The sequence below is a fragment of the Stenella coeruleoalba genome (genome assembly GCF_951394435.1).
Source record: "Stenella coeruleoalba genome assembly, chromosome: 20".
NCBI classification, from domain to species: Eukaryota; Metazoa; Chordata; class Mammalia; order Artiodactyla; family Delphinidae; genus Stenella; species Stenella coeruleoalba.
This window is the reverse complement of record NC_137166.1, coordinates 45,231,113-45,250,323: the sequence shown is the minus strand read 5'-3', so window position 1 is coordinate 45,250,323 and position 19,211 is coordinate 45,231,113. Positions and strand designations below refer to the sequence as shown.

The 19,211-nt window shown below is 55.9% G+C and overlaps 1 protein-coding gene across 10 annotated transcripts in view; it reads right to left on the bottom strand.

Moving 5' to 3' along the window:
• Positions 1-19,211, bottom strand: part of SIPA1L3 (signal induced proliferation associated 1 like 3) — a 236,409-nt gene that overhangs the window by 2,705 nt on the left and 214,493 nt on the right. For 8 of the 10 annotated variants that reach the window (XM_079907721.1, XM_079907724.1, XM_079907723.1 and 5 more), the window contains 5 exons: positions 11,519-11,684; positions 10,409-10,652; positions 5,631-5,774; positions 2,312-2,447; positions 518-599 (listed from right to left, as the gene is read on the bottom strand). In XM_079907721.1, the coding sequence (XP_079763847.1) occupies positions 518-599; positions 2,312-2,447; positions 5,631-5,774; positions 10,409-10,652; positions 11,519-11,684 (772 nt within the window). The remainder of the gene's footprint in view (positions 1-517; positions 600-2,311; positions 2,448-5,630; positions 5,775-10,408; positions 10,653-11,518; positions 11,685-19,211) is intronic. The other 2 variants (XM_079907722.1, XM_079907730.1) reach the window with 2 other exon arrangements.

Genomic DNA, 19,211 nt, shown 5'->3' with positions numbered 1-19,211 from the left:
ACAGATCTCTGTGACTACTTTAATTGCCTGCAGACCGTTCCGCTGCGCGGGTGTCCTGTCATTTATATAACCACTCTCCTGTCGACGGACAGCTGCACTGGCTCCAATTTTTTATCGCCAGCGGTGCAGCAGCGAACATCCCTGCTCATGGGTCTCTTCGTGCCCGTGCTTGAAATTCTGTTGGACAAGTTCCCACAGTGAAACTGCTGGGTCGACAAGGTACGCAATTACAGTTTTGACAAATATTGTCCGACTGCCCTCCAAAAAGGCTGGGCCAATTTATTCTCCCGCCAAGAGGGTATGAGGGTTTCTCTGTGTGCTTTACCAGCGTTCCCTACTGTCACTTTTTACTCTTCACTCATGACTACATTCGAAGCTGGGCGGCCTCCCCTAGAATAGATGGGGTGTGGGTGGGGACGGGTGCCTCAGCCTCGCTGTCCCCCGCCACCCTCCGGGGGGGCCTGGAATTGCGATGGGGAGGTGCGCGCCACGTGAGGCGGCCGCTTGGCGGCCTTACCTTCTGGAGGTCCGTGTGCAGCTGTTTCAGCATCACTTCCAGTTGGTACACCTTGCCTGTCAGATCCAGGGGTGGCTCCTCACTGGAAGGACAGGGGGCAGGGTCAGGCTCTTGGCCCACAGCTGGGAGGAGCCCAGGATACAGGCTCCCTCTTGTCCCTGAGGCTCTGGGGAGTCCTTTTCTTGCTGGAGGAGAAGGCCACGCTCCACCTGGCGAGGGCACGTCTGTGGATGTCGATGTGGGTCGTGGGAGCACCAGGCCTGCTGTGTGTGCACTCCTCCAGAGGATGGACCATGCGTGTGCTTTTGGGAGAAACTCCCCCCACGTGTGACCACCTCAGGTGGCACAGCACAAAGAACACCCCCCCACGCCCATCCACAGAGCCCCCGGCAGGCCCGAGCATCGCTCCGGCACATGGGGCATGTAAGTGGGCAAACGGACGGGAGAGCCTGACTGGTGGACAGGACCAGTAACGATACGGACAATAACAGCCCCCCGCTACCGAGAGCCCACCCTGTACCGTGTGAGGTTTCACCTCACAGGGCGGACGGTGGTTTCCCCACTGGACAGAGGGGAAACCCAGGCTCAGGCGGGGGCTCTGCACCCAGGACCCCAGCCTGTGGCTCCCCCTCTGTGCAGATTCCCCAGGCCTGGGCCCGCCTGGCCCCTGCAGAGGAGGGCAGGCAGCCGAGAAGCCTCCACTGGAAGCTGTGGGAAGGCACACACCTGGTAGGGATGCCGGGGTCGGGGAGGCGCGTGGGCTGCAGCAGACGAGAGGGAGACGGGGGTGGGGGTGGGGTCTCCGCCCAAGAAGGGGAGAGGACTCGGCCCTCCCGCCTCTCCCACCCTTTCCTCCCTGCTGGTGCTGCATCTTGGGGAGCTGCAGCCACAATGGGAGACAGGAGGCAGGTGGAGGGAGGTCAACAGTTCAGGGCAAAAGGCGTCCGGGAGCGTGCCCGGAGGTCCCGCCATTTCCACACCCACCCTGCTCCCACCCCTGCCACGGTGCCCCATCTGTAACCACCCAGTTCTGCTATTAGAGTGGGGCCAATCTTTGGTGGAGGTTGAGTTCTAAAGTCACTGTGTGAAGCAAAAAACAAGGAGAGTCAAAACCACCCTTGAAAATTGCTTCAACTGCCCATGAAGTACAGTGCACGACTGCTGTATACAGAACTCTGCACGGTGAGGTGTGCAGATGAGTGTGAAACGCACTACTGAAATCCACGGACATGCAAACATGCCATTTCCATCCTCTCTCCCTCTTTGTAGTTCTATTTTCTGCCAAGCTGGTGCGGATGAATCTGCTGCACTACATGTGAGATGCCCGCCTCCCCGTCCTCCTTCCTCCCCCGGAAGCCTCGTGAGGGCAGGGCTTGGGCCTCCATCACCGCTGTGTCCCCAGACAGCCCAGCACGGGGCCTGCCGGGGAAGAGTGAGAGGTAAATGTCAGGGGAACACATGCGTAATTCAGGAACCTGCAGAGGAGGAGACCCGGGAGCAGACAGACGGGAGGCTGAAGGCCGGGAGCGGGCTGACAGAGGGGGCAGACGAGAGGCCCGGGGGCGGGGGGGAGACTGGGGGGCACTACTTAGCGATTCTGCAAGTTGGCAGTGAAACAATCCTGAGTGCTGATCACAGGGCTGACCCCGACTTGGTCCCTGCTGGGCCCCAGCACGTGGGTTAGTCCAAAGTCTGTCAGGTGAGAGGGGCGGTTGCTCCTGCAGCTACTGCCCAGGGGGTGGTGGGGTGACCTGCCCGGCGGCCTCTCACCCAGCGTGGGGGAAGGAACCTCACCTCATGGTAGGGGTAGTCCTGGGGGTCGGGGGCCCCCTCTCCAGGCTCAGGTGGCTGTGGACAGGACTGTGCGCTGGCGGGATGTCCGGGCTCAGAGCTGGGTCGTTGAGAGAGAAGAGCGAGACGGCTCTTTGCACTGCCGGGCAGAGGGGGGCGGTGGTCGGCAGGGCTCCCGGCTCCTCCTCACCCCACCCCCTCCCCCAGTGACCAAGCCCTCCCTGGAAACTCCAGGACACTGCCAATCACACCCCGGTGAGATCACACAGGCACGTAGGATGGATTCTTGCCAAAATACCAAACCAAATCAGGACACAAACAACAATAACCTGTCCTGATTCTGAGCAAGCCTCCAGACCCGATGACCAGCTTATACAAAATACAAGGGACGGAGAAAGAAATTAAGTTGCGGTGTGGGGAAGTGACCACCCCAACTGGGCAGAAGTGACCTGGTACCGTCAATAAATAAACGGTAGGGGGAAAAGTGGCCAGAAGTGGATGGGGCTGACGCCGGGTGACGAGGATGTGGGGATTCATCATCCTAGTTCTGAGAATGTAAAACTTCAAAAGCAAAAAGGAAAGCGAAACAGAGGATATCAGGTATACGGAAGAGAGAAGAAAATCACAGGGGCTGCCTGTTAAAGCAAAGCTTCCCGGGTCCCACCCCAGACACGTGACTGGCTCTGGGGGAGGGGCCCGAGCACCTGCATGTTCAGATGGGACCATTAGGTGATCCTTCTATAATGGCAAGAACTGGTGACAGTCCTGATGCATCCAAAAAGCAGCTGGCTGAGTGAGCCCTAGGACAGCCAGACAATGGAATGTGCGGGGAGCGAACCACCAGAGGTGGGGCTGCGTGTCGCCCCGTGGGGAGAGGGCACCGCTACCTGGCAAAGGCGGGCTCCTTTACATCTCTGTGCTCAAAGAACAGCACAGTGAAAACCCAAATACCCTTCCCCAAGACCCACCCACTGTTAACGGTTTGCCACACTTACTTTCTGCGTGTGTGTGTGTGTGTGTGTGTGTGTGTGTGTGTGTGTGTACTTTTTTTTTTTTTTTTTGCAGTACGCGGGCCTCTCACTATTGTGGCCTCTCTCGTTGCGGAGCACAGGCTCCGGACGCGCAGGCTCAGCGGCCGTGGCTCACGGGCCCAGCCGTTCCGCGGCATGTGGGATCTTCCCGGACCGGGGCACGAACCTGTGTCCCCTGCATTGGCAGGCGGACTCTCAACCACTGCGCCACCAGGGAAGCCCTGTGTGTGTGTGTATTTTATTCCCTAACCATTTGAGAGTAAATTGCCGACATCCTGGTACTTCATCTCTGTGTACTTCACTACCCATCTCCAAAAAGTAAAGACATGCTCCTATATAATCATGAAACAACATCGTACTCAGGAAATTTAACATTTATATGGTATTACTGTCTAATAGATAGTCATCTTGAAATTTCTCCAATTCTCTAAATAACATCCTTTATAGCTGTGGTTTTCTGTCTTGGATACAATATTTCTTCTCTTCGAAAATACTTTTCTATAAACAGTTTCAAACAGGCCCCAAAGCAGAGAAAAGAGCATCATGGGTCCTCATGAACCCATCGCCAGTTTCAACACTTTTCAACATACTCTGGTTCCCTCCCCTGCACTCTCTTTGGTTTTTTTATTCCCCTGATCACTCTTCTCCTTTACGTTTTAAAAACAGCTTATTGTGGTTTAACCAACATACAACCAACTGCGCACGCTGGAAAGTGTACCATCTGGCCCGGTGACGGTGGCAGCCGAGCCTCAGTCGCCTCATCTGTAAATGGGATCCTAATACGTCCCTCAGACTGAAGCGCAGAAGAGACGATGTTTGTAAAGTGATAACGTGCCGGCTGAGGAGATGCTCCGTAATGTCACTGTGGCTGCAGAGTTACCTCCTTCAGGAAGCGCCCCCCACCCCCGAGCTCATCAGGCCTCTGGACAGCAGCGCTGGGCCACTGCCTGGCAGCCACTCCCCAGTGGTTCTGGAGCGTGAGGCTGGGGTATCCCTGAGGCCGGGCCTTGTATTCTCCGTTGCTCTCCCTCCTGCCGTGCCCTCCCCACCCCAGAGGCCTGACTGCCTTCATCCCGTGGCTTGGGGAGAGGCTGCAGGACAGGATGGAAGCAATGAATGGAAGCAAAGAGGGAGGAGCTTCCTCCAGGGCCACCTGTCAGACGCGGGCTGGCTCACACGTGGAAATAAGAAGGATGTGTATCGTATGGGTCTGGTTTAACAGATCCTGCCCTGCGCCAGGCCCATGCTGGGCACCCAGTGGTGACTGAGACAGCCCCGGGTCTTGCCATCATTAGAAAGCAAGGGCACAGGCAGAGGGGTCAGGGCTATAGGAGCCCAGAGGAGGTGCCTGATCCAGACTAAGGGATATCAGGGAAGGCTTCCTGGAGGAGGGACAGCAAAGCTGTGGCCTAAAAGATGAAAAATGAGCCAGAAGAATATGGTCTTGTCTGTCAGGGTTTCACAGATGAGGGAACCGAGGCTTAGAAAGGTAAAGCCGCTTGCCCAAAGTCACACGGGAGAGAAGTGGCAGAGACCGCCAGCCGTCCCTCATGGCTTTTCCTTCCCCTTCTCGGTAATAGCACATCACAAATTTCGGCCTCGTGCATGGCCTCACACCCCAGCTTGCCCTGGCCCTGCAACAAGGTGTGGCCGTGACACTCTGACCAATGGGAAGCGAGTGTAGGAGGAGTATAAGGCTTTGGGAAATGTCCTCAGAGCTGGACATGATGGCCAGAGCTCTAGTGGCCTGACTGTGAGGGTGAGGCACCCCAGGAACGGCAGAGCAGGCGCAGAAGGGGCTTGAGCTCTAATGCGTCTGTGGAAATGCCTTGCCAGCCCCAGACTGCCCAGCCCAGGAATTTTTGCTGCATACAATCTTGTTTGTTTAAGTCACTGTTAATTTGGATTTTCTGCCATTTGCAGCCAAAGTATGTCTAAGTACAATTTGGATTATGGCAACTCTGCACACTGTAATAATAACAGAAAGTACTGTCTGCTGAGAGCGTGTTCTGTGCCCGACACGTTTTACACACAGACTCCTCCCCGCGGCTCCAGGCAGTGGGTGCAGTCTCATCCCAGTTTTGTAGACAAGGTAACTGGGGGAATCAGACAGATGAAGACATTTGCCCAGGACTGCACAGTGACCAAGGGACAGGGCAGGATGTGAACCCCGCTCCCCCTCATTCTGGAACCCGAGTGTGTCCCCCTTCAAAGCCCCAAGACCCTCCGTGGATACTTCCAGAAGAGAGAAGGGAGTAGGGATCTGGCGGGCCTGGGTGGAAGGCGCCTACCTTCATATGCCTTGGCTGCGTTTACGAGGCTGGACCACTCAAGGCCAGCAGCCGTGTCGGGCAGCGGCATCATCCCTGGGTCCAGGCGCCGCAGGGGCCGGTCCCGCCCATCGGCCAGTGAGAGCTCGGAGGCTGAGATGGTGGCTGCGGGGGGACAGCGGAGAGGGGAGATGGGTGAGTGACAACGTGTGAGAAACAAAGAAATTAACACATTATGTTACACTTCATATACAATTATGTAACATTATGTAACTGTTATACCTGTTAACGTATAATTAAACGAGTACATTATATTTATTAGACGATAAATGCCAGGGAAAACACCCAGCAGGGTAAGGGGGTAGGAGCGTTGGATGTTTACGTAGGTACGATTTTAGGGTGCTGGGGGAGGCCTCGCTGAGAAGATGGCCTTTGCACAAAGCTCTGAAGGAAGGGGGGGCGGGGCGGGGGCACTTGGGGGAAGAGCATTCTGGGCAGCTGAAAAAGCCCTGAGGCAGGAACATGCCTCGAGGTTTCAGAAACATTGAGGGGGCCCGCGTGGCTGGGACAGAAGGAGAGGCAGAGAGCAGTGGGAGGTGAAGTCCCAGGTGACAGTGCTGGACTGCGTGAGGCCCTGTGGGCCATGACGAGAACTTTCTCTCTTCACCTGGGTGACACGGAGCCACAGGTGGGCCCTGAGCAGGGAGGGGTGTGACCTGTCACAGGTGTCCAAAGGGTCCCTCTGGCTTCGTGTGGGGGACAGACGGTAGGCGGGGGGAGCGGGGAGCAGGGAGGCAGTGGGGAGGCCCCTGCGATGGTCCAGGGAGTGAGATGAGGGCGGACAGGACCAGGTGGGGCTGCAGGGACAAGTGGACGGATCCTGGGTCTATTTTATAGGTGGAGTCAATAGTATTTCCTGAGAGCAGATGTGGGCGTGAGACAGAGAAGGGTCCAGGATGACTTAAAGATCTTGGAGCTGGTACCGAGACGGGGAAGGCTGGGGGTGGGACCGAAAGTTAGTTTCTGGGGGCGTGTGAGATGCCTCAGACACCCGTGGGGCGCTGGCCACGTGAGTTTTGGAGTGGAGGAGCGAGTGCCAGGCTGCAGATACAATGTGGGGCGCTTCAGTGTACGGATGACGTTTAGACGTGGCAGGGTCACCGTGGGGAGACCTGGTCGGTTCAGGTATGACACGCTGGGTAGAGAAAGAGTCTCAGGGTGTTGGAAGGGACAGACGGCACAAGCACCGCACCAACAGCTGCAGTTGCTGCAGAGATAGAGCGAGGCCCCCGTGCTGGGCTTAGGCCCCCGGCCTCAGCTCACCGAGGCCTCACAGCCCCTAAAGGGAAGGGGAGAGAGGATGACAGTGAAGCATAGAGGTCAGGAGGTGACTCAGGCAGGAAGAGCCATGTCCCCAAGGAGCGTGTCCTCTCTGCGGGCACCACGCTGGGTGTTACAGGGATCATCTCACAGTCCCACCTCCAATTAGCCGGGAGGGAGGTGCTGCTATGACCCTGTGAGGCAGAGGGGGCAGCCTACACTCAACGGGAAGCTCCCCTGCATGCAGACTCTGCTCGCCAGTGGTGGCACTTGGGTGTGACACGTGGGGTCTGACACTGACCCTGCTCTAAGCCCAACCCCACACGGCTCTGGTGTTCAGAGGGTCCCTGTTAATATCCTATTTTAACCCTGCTCTCTAGTCCAGAGGCACAAACCTGACTGATAACGGATTAGAATGCTCGCTCCTGGTGACAGCACACTAACAGAAAAATATGTAAACAGCTGTTTTTTTCAGCGCTTACTGCATATCAGGCATTGAGCTTAGTGTTTTCCATGAAGAACTTGTTGGATTCTCGGATTAACCCAGTGAAGTGGGCACTGTTTTTGCCCACGTTTTCACAGGCACAGATAGGTTCCAGCTGTAACTTCAGGACCTGGGCTACAAACTTGGGCCATCCAGCTCTCAGGACGTGTGGTGCTAGTAAGTGTTGCCCAGTGAATGAAAGCTCAGGGGAATGAATGAGGGCAGGAAGGATGCCGAGCCCTTGACCTCCATGCTCTCCATCTCCAGCCTCCTAGCATCTCACTACTGAGCGGGTGAGGGTTGCGGGAGCAGCTGCCACAGCCAGGCAAGCTATCAGCGGGCGCTGCTGTGAGAGGCTCCTTGGCATGGAGAGCCCTTCATCCGTGAAGCCCAGGCCTTGGCTGACGGCATCTCTTCAGCCCCGACGTGGCTTGGGAAGCGCTCTCGAGCAGGCATGGAGAGGTGGACAGGCCCAGCGCCCCCGGCCACACTGAGGCCAGATGGGACTCTCTGTGGTTCAGGGGGACAGGGGAGTCAGACGGGCAAAGAGAGGTATATGTGTGTGCTTCCTGAGACAGAGGGCCCTGGGCTGTGGTCCCCGTAGGGACCCAGACAACCTGGACCCGGCTCGTAGGGAGCCCCCAGTCCAACAGGGGAGACAGACTCATTCCCACACAGTGACAGCCCGGAGTGAGTGGGGCTGTGATGGGAAAACATAAGGCAGAGTGAGCAGGATGGGATGGGAGCAAGCCAGGGGGCTGTGGGGGCCCAGAGGAGGCGTCTGACTCAGCCTGGCAGCCTGGCTGGGGAAGGAGGATTTCCTGGAGGCAGCAGCATCTTTTTTTTTTTTTTTGATGTAGGCCATTTTTAAAAAAATTAATTAATTAATTTATTTTTGGCTGTGTTGGGTCTTTGTTGCTGCATGTGGGCGTTCTCTAGTTGCAGCGAGCGGGGGCTACTGTTCATTGTGGTGCACGGGCTTCTCACTGCGGTGGCTTCTCTTGTTGCGGAGCACAGGCTCTAGGCACATGGGCTTCAGGAGTTACGGCACGCAGGCTCAGTAGTTGTAGCTCGTGGGCTCTAGAGTGCAGACTCAGTAGTTATGATGCACAGGCTTAGTTTCTTCACGGCACGTGGGATCTTCCTGGACCAGGGGTTGAACCCGTGTCCCCTGCACTGGCAGGTGGATTCTTAATCACTGCGCTACCAGGGAAGTCTCTGATGCAGACCATTTTTAAAGTCTTTGTTGGATTTGTCACAGTATTGCCTCTGTTTTATTTTTTTGTTTTTTTTTGGCCCAAAGGCATGTGGGATCTTAGCTCCCCACCGCACCCCTGGCACTAGAAGGCGAAGTCTTAACCACTGGACTGCCAGGGAAGTCCTGGCAGTGGCATCTTAGGCGAGACTGAAAGGATGAAGCAGAGCTACTCAGGGGCATTCTGTCTGCCCTGTGTGGGTCTGTGACCTTTGTGCACATTACCCCTGCCCTGGCCCCTCTTGCCTTCTCCTCACGATGTGTCAAATGCCTACTACGTGTCGGGTCCTGCCTGCAGCACGGACAGGGCAGTACAGGCAAGATGCAAATGAAGGAGACACAGAGTGAAGCTGCGAGAGGAACTGCCAAGAAGCTCAGCCCCACAAGGGCAGGGCTGCTCTGACGCGCTCCCGCTGTGTGCCTCGTGCCTAGAGCAGAGCTCGGCCCAGAGCAGGTGCTCAAGAAACATCCGTGGAACGAAGGCAACGGAGGGGCAGGCCGGGTGCTCTGGAGTTTAAGACGGGAGGGATGACGCAGGCTGGAGCTTAAGGGAGGCCTCCAGAGCGATAACTGAGCAAAGCCCTGAAGGAGAAGCAGGAGTTAGTTATCGAGAACAGGGTTAGGGGAAGAGCGTGGCCAGCAGAGAGACCAGCCATGTGGAATGCCCTGAGGCGAGAGAGTGGCGGACAGAAGGATCTAAGGGAGGGTACTGTGAAGTGGAGGGACTGAGGTGGGGCTCCCCCCATGGGGCAAAACACCAGGCAAGGAGCATGGACCCAGATACTAGGTTAATGAGGAGCCATGGAAGAATTTTAAGGGGGGAGATAGAACCCCTCAAAAAAGTCCCAGAGCCTCCTCCAACCCATCCCCTGCAATGTACAAAAGGGTTCCATCTAGATGCTACAGGGGCACAGGTCCTCAGCTGAAACCCTTGGGGTGGACACATCTCTGAAGTCAAGACTCGTTGGGATTTGATAAAGTATGATGCGCTATGTATACGTACACACCCAGAAAGGTCGGCAGTACCCCTATTCAACACACTAGCGCTCCTCAACGAAGCAACGGATCGCTCACACCACGTGGGGTGAAGGAGGACCATAAATGCCTCACATCCGTTCAGGTCGAGCACTGCTGCCCAGCGAGCCTGGCCCAAACTTCTGCTTGGCCTTTCAGTTTCAGAGCCTTTGGGGCTGTGGATAAGGGATTACAGGCTGGGCTGAAGGTACGGCCAACCCCAGCCAGCGCACAGCTTTTTGACGGGGGCCGTGTGCACAGCGCCCCCTTCAGTAATTATTTGCTGATGCTGGTCACACCCCTGTACCCCCTTCCCGTCCAGAGCTGGCAGGCCTGGGGGACGTCACTTACGCAAATAAATATTCACGAGGCGATCTGCTTGGTGCTGGAAGAGGGGTCAGGACCCTAGGGATGAGCTCTCCAGTCTGGAGACACCTAGAGAGACTAACACCCTCTCTCTGGTCTCAGATGACCCCAGTCCTTGGGTGCCCCCATCCCTAGGTGACCCCCGGGAGACCCCTGATGCTTGGCCAACAAGCCCTTGTTCTGTGGGTGACAGCCGGTGCTCCATCATCAGGGCCCCCGAAGCTCCCGTGCGCTTCAGTTCCCTCCGTCAGCTGACTGACACTGATGACCCCCAGCCTTTGATCTCTAGGTGAGCTGCGTGCTCGTGCCCCCTTCTCCCACCCCCTCACCCTCACCCAGCTCCCGGGTGCCCGGGCTCACATTTCTTCTCCGGGAAGCCGTTGCCGGTGGCAGGGGTGGTGCTGGGGCCGCCGGGCGGGTGGGCGTGCTGGTGCTGGCGGCGGGCGGGCAGCGTGCTGGAGGGGAAGGCGCAGGTGCTGGTGAAGAGCACGTCGCTGGGCAGGCCCGGCTCCAGGCCGGCAGGGTTGGCAAAGCTGGGCTCCCGACGCCCGCTGCACAGGCTCTCGTCCGACAGCGTCCGCTGCAGGCTCTTCTGTGGCGACTGCTGCCAAGACAGGGGTGGGAGGCGGGACGCCCGGCGCGGTCACGGCCAGGCCCAGCCAGGGTCGCCGTCCTCAGGGGCTTCTTCCCGTCCTGGACGTCTGCGGTCTTTACCCAACCACCAACCATTTCTGCTCCCTTTTTGGTCAACGTACTCCAATTTTCTCCTGGGGATCCCTCCTACCCCCTCTGCAGCCCACCTTATTCTGGAGGGCCGACCCCACCCTCCAGCTCCAGGTGAGGTCAGGGGAGGCAGGGGTGACCCGAGCTGGAGCTTGAGAGCCAGTCATTGGTGGGGACCACGCGGGACAGAGTGCTGGCTTCCCCCAGAGCTCAGGCTGGTGGGAGGGAACCCCGGAGAGACTGCTGCCACCCAGGTCCCCACAAGAGAGCTCGCAGCCAACATGAGGGAGGGAGGGACAAGAGGGAAAAGAAGCAGGGCGTGTGTGAAGGGACTGAGGACGCCTGCTGCTTTGGGCCCCCCACCCCTGGGTCACAAGAGCCTAAATGCCCCCTGGGCCCCGCCCCTGCACTCCTCCTGGTTCTGTGGTCCGGGGGTGGGGGCTGGGGGTTGCTTCCAGCCTGGGCTCCACGAGAAGGACGTGAGAGCCAGTAAGAGCATCCCGGTCCAGTCGCGTGAGCTACAGCGGAGATAAATCCCCTGCAAGCCTGCCAGGCTGGCTCACGCTGTGACCCTGCCCCTGACCAGCTCGACGTCCTGACTCCTGGCTGCGGAGCCACACACCCAAACAGGCCGGCAAGTGCCGCGGGCAGAGGCGGTGGGCAGGCAGAGGCAGTCCTCCTCCCCCCACCAGCCTGTCTGATTGTGTGCGTGTGTAGGGGGGCAGGGGCGGGGCAGCCTCTACGTACTCTGGCGTCTCTCTCCTGCTCGGGTGCCAGGTTGTCCATGATGATGAGTTTCTTCAGGTCGTCCTCGATGGTGGACTTGTAGTTCTTCCGGGGAGAGCGGAGGTCTCGGAGGGAGGCCCTCAACCGCGGCTGCCCAAAGACGTTTTTGGTGTTGCTGTCCACCTGCCTGGAATGAGAGGGTCATGGTCAAGGTCAGAGGGGTCTCGGGAGGCTCAAGCTGCTTCTCAAGGTTGTCCTGACACAGGGAAGGCTGGCCGCCGCTGGGCGAGTGACCGCAGCTTCTCCACAACATCTGGTGAAAGTGGGACAGAGGAGAGACTTGGTTTATTCTCTCGACTCGCTCATCCCACAGATGTTGCCTGGGAACCTACCCTGTGCCATGCGTGTTCTTGGCGGGGGGAGGGGGGGATACAGCGGTGAACGTGAAGCGGACTCTAGTCAGAGAGACTGACAATGAATAAATGAACAAAGACAGAGACCCCATAATGTGAGGTAGAGAGAGGTATTCTGAAGAGAAATAAAGCTGGGTAAACGGATAGGGATTGCTGGGGATGGAGGCTGGCTTTTCTGAGGGGATGACATCGGAGCAGAAACTTGGAGAGGAAGGCAGGAATCCACCTGGTATGTAGAAGAGGACACAGGGCAGAGGGAACAGCAATTGTTGGGCTGTGGGGTGGGAACAGGCTCGGTGAGCTTGCGGAGCGGCGGGGATGAGTAGCTGAGGAGGAGGAGGTGAGGCCTGGGAGGCGCTGGGGCAGATGTGCTGGAACTCATGAGCCACAGAGGGGACTTGGGGTTGCATCTAGGGAGCCTCTGATGTGGTGAGTGCTAGGTCCTGATGTGCATTTTAGAAGGGTCTCAGACAGAAAAGTGACCCTCATGGAAGCAGGGAGACAGTGAGGAAGGGAGGCAGTTGTTCAAGTGGGAGACTGAGGTGGCCTGGACCAGGGGTTCCAACCACAGAAGAGGGAGAATCCCCCAAAGGGACCAGTCCCTTTGGGCAAGTGCAGGGCCAAAGGCAGCAGACCGCTGGCCTGAGTGTTCCAGGGCCTGGCACCAGATCTCCCTAACTTTGGTTTCCTCATCCACCACGTGGGGTAAGACAGCTCACACGTCACGGGGTGGCTGGGAGGATCTAGACATGAGGTACCTGCACCTGTTCTTGCTGTGGGACCCTGGGCAAGTCACACCACCTCTCTGATCCTTGGTTTGCTCATCTGGAAAACACGCTGACCTCATAGCATTTTGGGGTTTGCTGCAAAGCGCTTGGCCAGCACCTCACAGGACAGACAATGGGGAAATGAGAGCTGCTCTTAGAACTGTTTACCTGAGGCTGCCCGGCACCCCGAGCTGCACACAGTCCTCTCCTGCTGCTCCCATCCCCTCCGCTGGCTCCGCAGGCCGTCATCCCCAGCTCCCTGGCCCTCTCCTGGCCAAGGCTGGCTCCTGGGGGCTCTGTGTCCTCCACCCCTGGGACCTCCCCTGAGATCTCCTCTTGCCTTCTGATTCCGGCCCAGCCTTTGGGATCAGGTTTTACTTCCCCAGTGAAAACCAGATCCCTCCCCTGAGGTGTTGCCATTCCCCAGGAGAGAGAGAACGACAGCTAAGAGGAGCACAGCACCGGGCATGAGCCGCCAGCCCGAGGGCTCCACGTGTGCTAACCTATGAAATCTGCACAGCAGCCCCCCCTGGGAGCCGCCACTACGAGCATCTCCATTTTACAGGTGGGAAACTGAGGCACAGAGAGAGAGAGTAACTGTCCAAAGTCACACAGCCTATGAATGGAGGAGCCAGGATGCCAGCCAAGGCCACCAGGCCTCCGAGCCCACGGTGTCACGATCACGCTTGGCGGTCACGTTTGTACCATAGAGATGGCACAGGAGAGCTGTACAGTATGTGGAATACAATCACATTTGGTTTAATAATAGGCTTTTATATGCTGAAAAAACATTCTGGAAGAAATTATGAACGATTACCTCTGGGAAGTAGGAGTCTTATTAGGAGATGGAAAAAATGAGATTTTTACTTTTCATCTGATACCAACACCCTTCTGAACTGTCTGAATTTATTTTGCTATAATCATGTGTTATAACAATAATAATATAAAAACTAGAGCTGGCACCTAGACGTCATCATTTTGTAACTCAAGAAAGAAAAAGAATCTTTGAACCCAGGAAGAAATAAGATATCTTGGGCTCTTGAGGGGATTGAAGTCTACGTTTTTTCTCATTTTCTCAGCTGCCAGCCTTGGGATTTTAACAAAGGAAGGAAGAAAAGGTAGTAAGTTTTTTCTTGTTAGGTCGTATTCCTTCTCAAATGAGAATTCCAGGTCTAGGGTAATTCTGGCTCTGTCATTATTAGGGAAGTATGCTCTTTGGGCAAAGGAAAAGCATCCTATCCAAAAGAGAGAAATAGAGATACAAAGACAGAAAGAGACGTATATACCCCAGAGTACGTGCTGCTCCCTTGGGAGCTGGAAGGGGATTCACCCCTCCCTCTTCCCTTTTGATTTTGCCATTTCCCGGAATCCTCTGCACAAGGGGAGTATGTGACTCAGCGCAGGGCGCGCCTGAGCCCATCAACCTGGTGTGGGAGCAGGCCGGGCCTCCAGCTCATCCACCGCAATAAACCGGCGCTGTCCCCGAGGCTCCCCTCTGCGAGGGGTGTAAAATGACCTGCTGAAAACTTTAACACGTGGCGCTTTCTCTACCCTGGGAGTTCTACATCTGGGAGTGTGTCCTTTAATGTGCCAGGTGTATGGGGACCCATGTGTGCCTGGTGTGTGGGGACACTTCATGGGGTCCTGTCTCTGGAGCAAACAGAATTGGCCAGCAGGGGAAGGGCGAGGCCCCACAGGGAGGGACAGTGGCATCACTGCTGCTGAAGAGAAGTGGAGTTGGTCCACATGACATGGGAAGAGGTTCGCCCAGATATGTGTCATGGGAATAAAGAAGTGGTATTTATGGTGCGAAATCATTTTTAGAAAACAAAACTCGCACACAGCTTAGCTTGGTATACTGAAGTTTACCAAAGTCTCAGCTCCAAAGGTGGATATGTGGGGATTCACTTTCTAAAAATGTTCCTCACCACAGCCCACGAGGTCCGAAACAATCTGTCCTGCCCGGTCTCAGCCCTCATCTCCTCCCACACAGGCTTCCCAAGGTTCCTTAAACATGCCAGGCATGTTCCTGCCTCAGGGCCTTTGCACTGGCTGCTCTGTCTGCCTAGAGAGCCCTCCCCGGCATTCCCCGTGAATAGCAGCTTCTCATCCATCCAGCTTGGCTCAACTGTCACCTTCTCACCTCCCCTGGCCACTTGACCTTCTGGAGCTCCCTCCCAGCCCAGGTGAGTTCCAACACGCAATCCTGTGCTACTTCTTCACTGTATCCATCTCATGATGATTTGTTCTGTGTGCTTGTGTTTGTGGTTCCACTCCTCCCACCTGACTCAGAGCCTTCTGTATTCTATGTCCAGTGTTGGGAACAAGGCCTGCCACATTGCAGGCACTCCAGATTAGTGGTTAAATGTGTATCACATGGAACCAACCTTCCTTCCAACCAACCAGCCAACCTCCCTACCCATCTTCTTCCTTCCTTCTAACCTTCCTTACTCTCTCCTTTCTTTTTCCAACAAGCTTAAATGACTTTTATAAAACAGGAAAAAGTATAGAGACACTTTACTCTCTATAGTTTAAAAAGTCAAGCCAAAAGAACATAACTATTCCTTCCCTGCTCTGTTTGGGTTCATTTGCTAAATTGCCTTCCCAGCTCCCAGGACCTCCAGGACTCCTAATTCTACAGCGGAAGGCTGGCTCACTGGAAGAAATCCTGCTAGAACCTTCTCCCCTGACCCTCAACTCCGTACCTATCTATCCACTGCAAGTTCCACATGGCTGACACTGTCAGTGGGCTGTTGGGACATGTCTAAAGAGAAAAAGTATGATGAAATTCAGTTTGGAGAGTCAAACTGATCATTTTTGCCCTTATTCGCTTTCTTCTGAAAGAATGTTCCAATGTATTTTCTTTAATTTATTTTTGGCTACGTTGGGTCTTCGTTGCGGCACGCAGGCTTTCTCTAGCTGTGGTGAGTGGGGGCTACTCTTTGTTGTGGTGCGTGGGCCCCAGAGCATGCAGGCTTCAGTAGTTGCAGCATGTGGGCTCTAGGGCATGCGGGCTTCAGTAGTTGTGGCGTGTTGGCTCAGTAGTTGTGGTTTGCGGGCTCTAGAGCACAGGCTCAGTAGTTGTGGGGCACGGGCTTAGTTGCTCTGCGGCATGTGGGATCTTCCCAGACCAGGGATCAAACCCGTGTCCCCTGCGTTGGCAGGTGGATTCTTAACCACTGCCCCACCGGGGAAGTCCCCCAATGTATTTTCTAAATTGAAAATTTTAAGCAATAATTTATAATGGCATTAATTCCAGGTTAAAAAACAAAACAAAACACCAAACTGGGCTTGTGCATCTCTGATCTTTTTCCTTCTTCTCAAGATCTCTGGTCTCCATAAATGCTTAAACCTAATGACCTCTGAGGATAAAATGGACTATTCTCTGACTGCTAAAAAGAATGAGATCAACTTCTATGTACTAATACGGAACTGTCGCTGAGCTAAGAGTAAGTGAAAAAGGCTGGAGCGCAGACAGGAGGTGACCACATGGATAAATAAAAAGGGGCGTTAAAGGAAGCACACTCCATCACGTGTGCTCAGTCATGTTCGGAACATTTCTGTAAGGATGCAGAATGAATGAAACAATGGTTGCTTCTGGGGAGGGGAGCTGGATGGCAGGGGGCCAGGGAAGGGAGAGAGGCCTGGTTTTCACTGCAAACCCTTTTGTACTAGTTTGGTTTTTATCCTGTGCATGTCTTACCTTCTAAAACACAAATGCAAAAAAACATCCAGGAGGAGGTACCCTCTCTCAAGGTTCTGACTGACAGCATCGGACAGAGCCTCTAATTTGCTCACGTTGTCTGAACTTGCATTTGCCACATTGTGGAATTAAACCACTCACGTTAGAAAAGAAAAAGGAAGACAAAAACTGCAAAGAAGGCTCTGCAGTTAAGACCCGGACAACAGCAACTTCTTTCTCCCGTGACAGAAGGGCCAGGAGTGGAAGGCGACCAATGGCTCCGACTTGTCTGGGCCCGATCCCAGCTGACTTGGAGCTCTGGCCTCCAACTGGAGCGGCTCCCTTGGGGCCGGGTTAATTAAGCTAATTAGCACCACTGTCAGCCAGCCCGAGCCGGGGGTTCTGCCAACCTCGCTGGTGAGGACACTCACCAGGTCTGCATCTCAGGCAGCAGGTGGATTTTCCTGGAAGGATGGCTGGAAGAGGCCGGCGGGAGTGGGGGACAACCCTGCTGTGAGGTGGGGATGCTGCTCCTTCCGTGGCTGCACTGAGCTGGTCCCAGGGCCCCTAAACTCGAGGAAGGAGGGAGCCCGAAAGCCAGGTGTCAACCACTAGATGCCAGCGCCTGTCAGCCCAGCCAAGGCTGACCGGGCACTTCCCTATGCCTCACTGCATCCTCACGCCACCTCTGGGAGGTAGGCACTCCTGTCTTCCCCTTTGAGGCCGGGGGACCGAGGCACAGTGAGTTGAGGACATGCAGAACCCACATCTGCCTGATGCGCTGAGCCGCCCGAGGTTTGCTCATGAACACGGTGCTCAGTGTGCGTGGAACATGGTGACGGCGGCTCTGGGGGATGTGGGGCCTCACCCTGGGGCTGGTGCATCCCACGGGGCTACTCTCCTTTCTCACAGCCATCACCTCCATCACCCCCATTGCTCTACTGGTGGGAGCGCTGATGCTCTGAGAGCACCGTTCTGAAACGGCGACAGCAGAGTCGCATTGTGGGCTTGACTCGGGGGACTGCTCTTGACTGCAGGGGTGGTAAGTGCAGCAGCAGCAAAGCTCATCTCCTGAGCGCTCACCCTCTCTCAGGCCCCAGGCTGCCCTTCACACACATTATTTCATCTCATCCCCTCAGTGGCCCTACATGAGGCAGGGCTGCCTTTTTAAAAAAAATTAATTAATTTATTTATTTTTGGCTGCGTTGGGTCTTCGTTGCTGCGCACGGGATTTCTCTAGTTGTGGCCAGCGGGGGCTACTCTTCGCTGCGGTGTGCGGGCTTCTCATTGCGGTGGCTTCCCTTGTTGCAGAGCATGGGCCCTAGGCACGCAGGCTTCAGGAGTTGTGGCACGCGGGTTCAGTAGTTGTGGCTCATGGGCTCTAGAGCGCAGGCTCAGTAGTTGCGGCGCATGGGCTTAGCTCCTCCGCGGCATGTGGGATCCTCCTGGACCAGAGATCAAACCCGTGTCCCCTGCACTGGCAGGAGGAATCTTAACCACTGCGTCATCAGGGAAGCCCTAGGGCTGCCCTTCTTAAGAATGAGGACGTTCAGGGCCTGGGTCCTCAGGTGTGACCTGGGGGTTGGCCTCCCAACCACCACTCCACCTTAAGGCAACAAACAGGCTGTTCCCTAGGGCCTGCCCCCTCCTCACTGGGCCTGCCAGCAGGGATGGGGGCCAGCAGGGCAGCAGCACGCCAGCCTTTCAGTTGGGCTGAGACCAGCCTGGCGGGGAGGAGGTGCCCAGGACGGCTGAGGACGCAGGGTCCCTGGTTCTGCCTCCTGCTCTGCGGGCTCCAGCCTGGCAACCCATTGGCCTAGTCGTCCCTCACCGCTAAGCCCTGTGCAGCTCAACCTCAGTGCTGGGGTCCTCACATGGATTAACTCAGGAAATCCTCACAACTGGGAGGTAGGGAGGACCGTCAGGCCACTTTAAAGAGAGGGGAACTGAGGGGTTTAGGAGCGGGTAAGCAGCCGAGTCCCACCCCGACCCCCATGCTGTTCTGCTCCTCTCCTGGTTGGGAGAAGGCAGTCCAGTAACTTCAGTGTCTTGGGACAAAGCGGTCAAAACGGGGCTGTCCAGCCATCTCCCGAGGGAGACCTGCTGGCCCGTCCCCCAGAGTTGACCAGGGCCTGCAGCACAGGGGCCGAGGTGAGGGACCTTCCGTGGCAGGTGCTCTCGGTCCCCTCTGTCCTTCACCAGCTCGCTCTGTCTTTCGTTTAACAGACCACGTGCCCAAATCCAAGAAGTCAGTCCTCAGAAAATGCACGTCACTGCCTTGGATGCAAGCGAGTCTTCCCTGAGTCTCTCCTAGGACGAGATGCTCTGGTAATTGTCTTTCTGGGCGTGAGTCCTGGTTCTGCCACTTGCAGCTAGGTGACCTGGGCTACACACTTCCGGCTGGGCCTCGGCCTCTTCCTCGGAAGTCGCCGTGAGGATCAAGGGGGCCAGGTTGTACAGCCCTAGCCAGCAGCCTGGCTGAAAGGCAGCGCCCCCATGTCGGCCGCAGCCATTTTCCATTCCACTGGGGATACATTAGGTCCCTGACCAGAATCAATGAGAAAGGAGGCAGGTTTGGTAATTACTCCTTTGGGGACAATCTCATAATATGTGGTGACCTGTAGCGACAGATTATAAAACCAACAACCATAATATTTGCAGTTGTTGACCTTAACTAACTGAGTGAATTTGGGCAAGTGACTTCACCGTTCTGTACCTCGATTTTTCTTATCTGGAAAATGGGATACAAAGTACCTACACCTCATTGTTCTGTAGTGAAGATTAAATGGGTTAAAGTAGGTACAGGGCTTATGACAGTACTTGGCAGGGGAGGTATCAGAAAATGTAGGTAA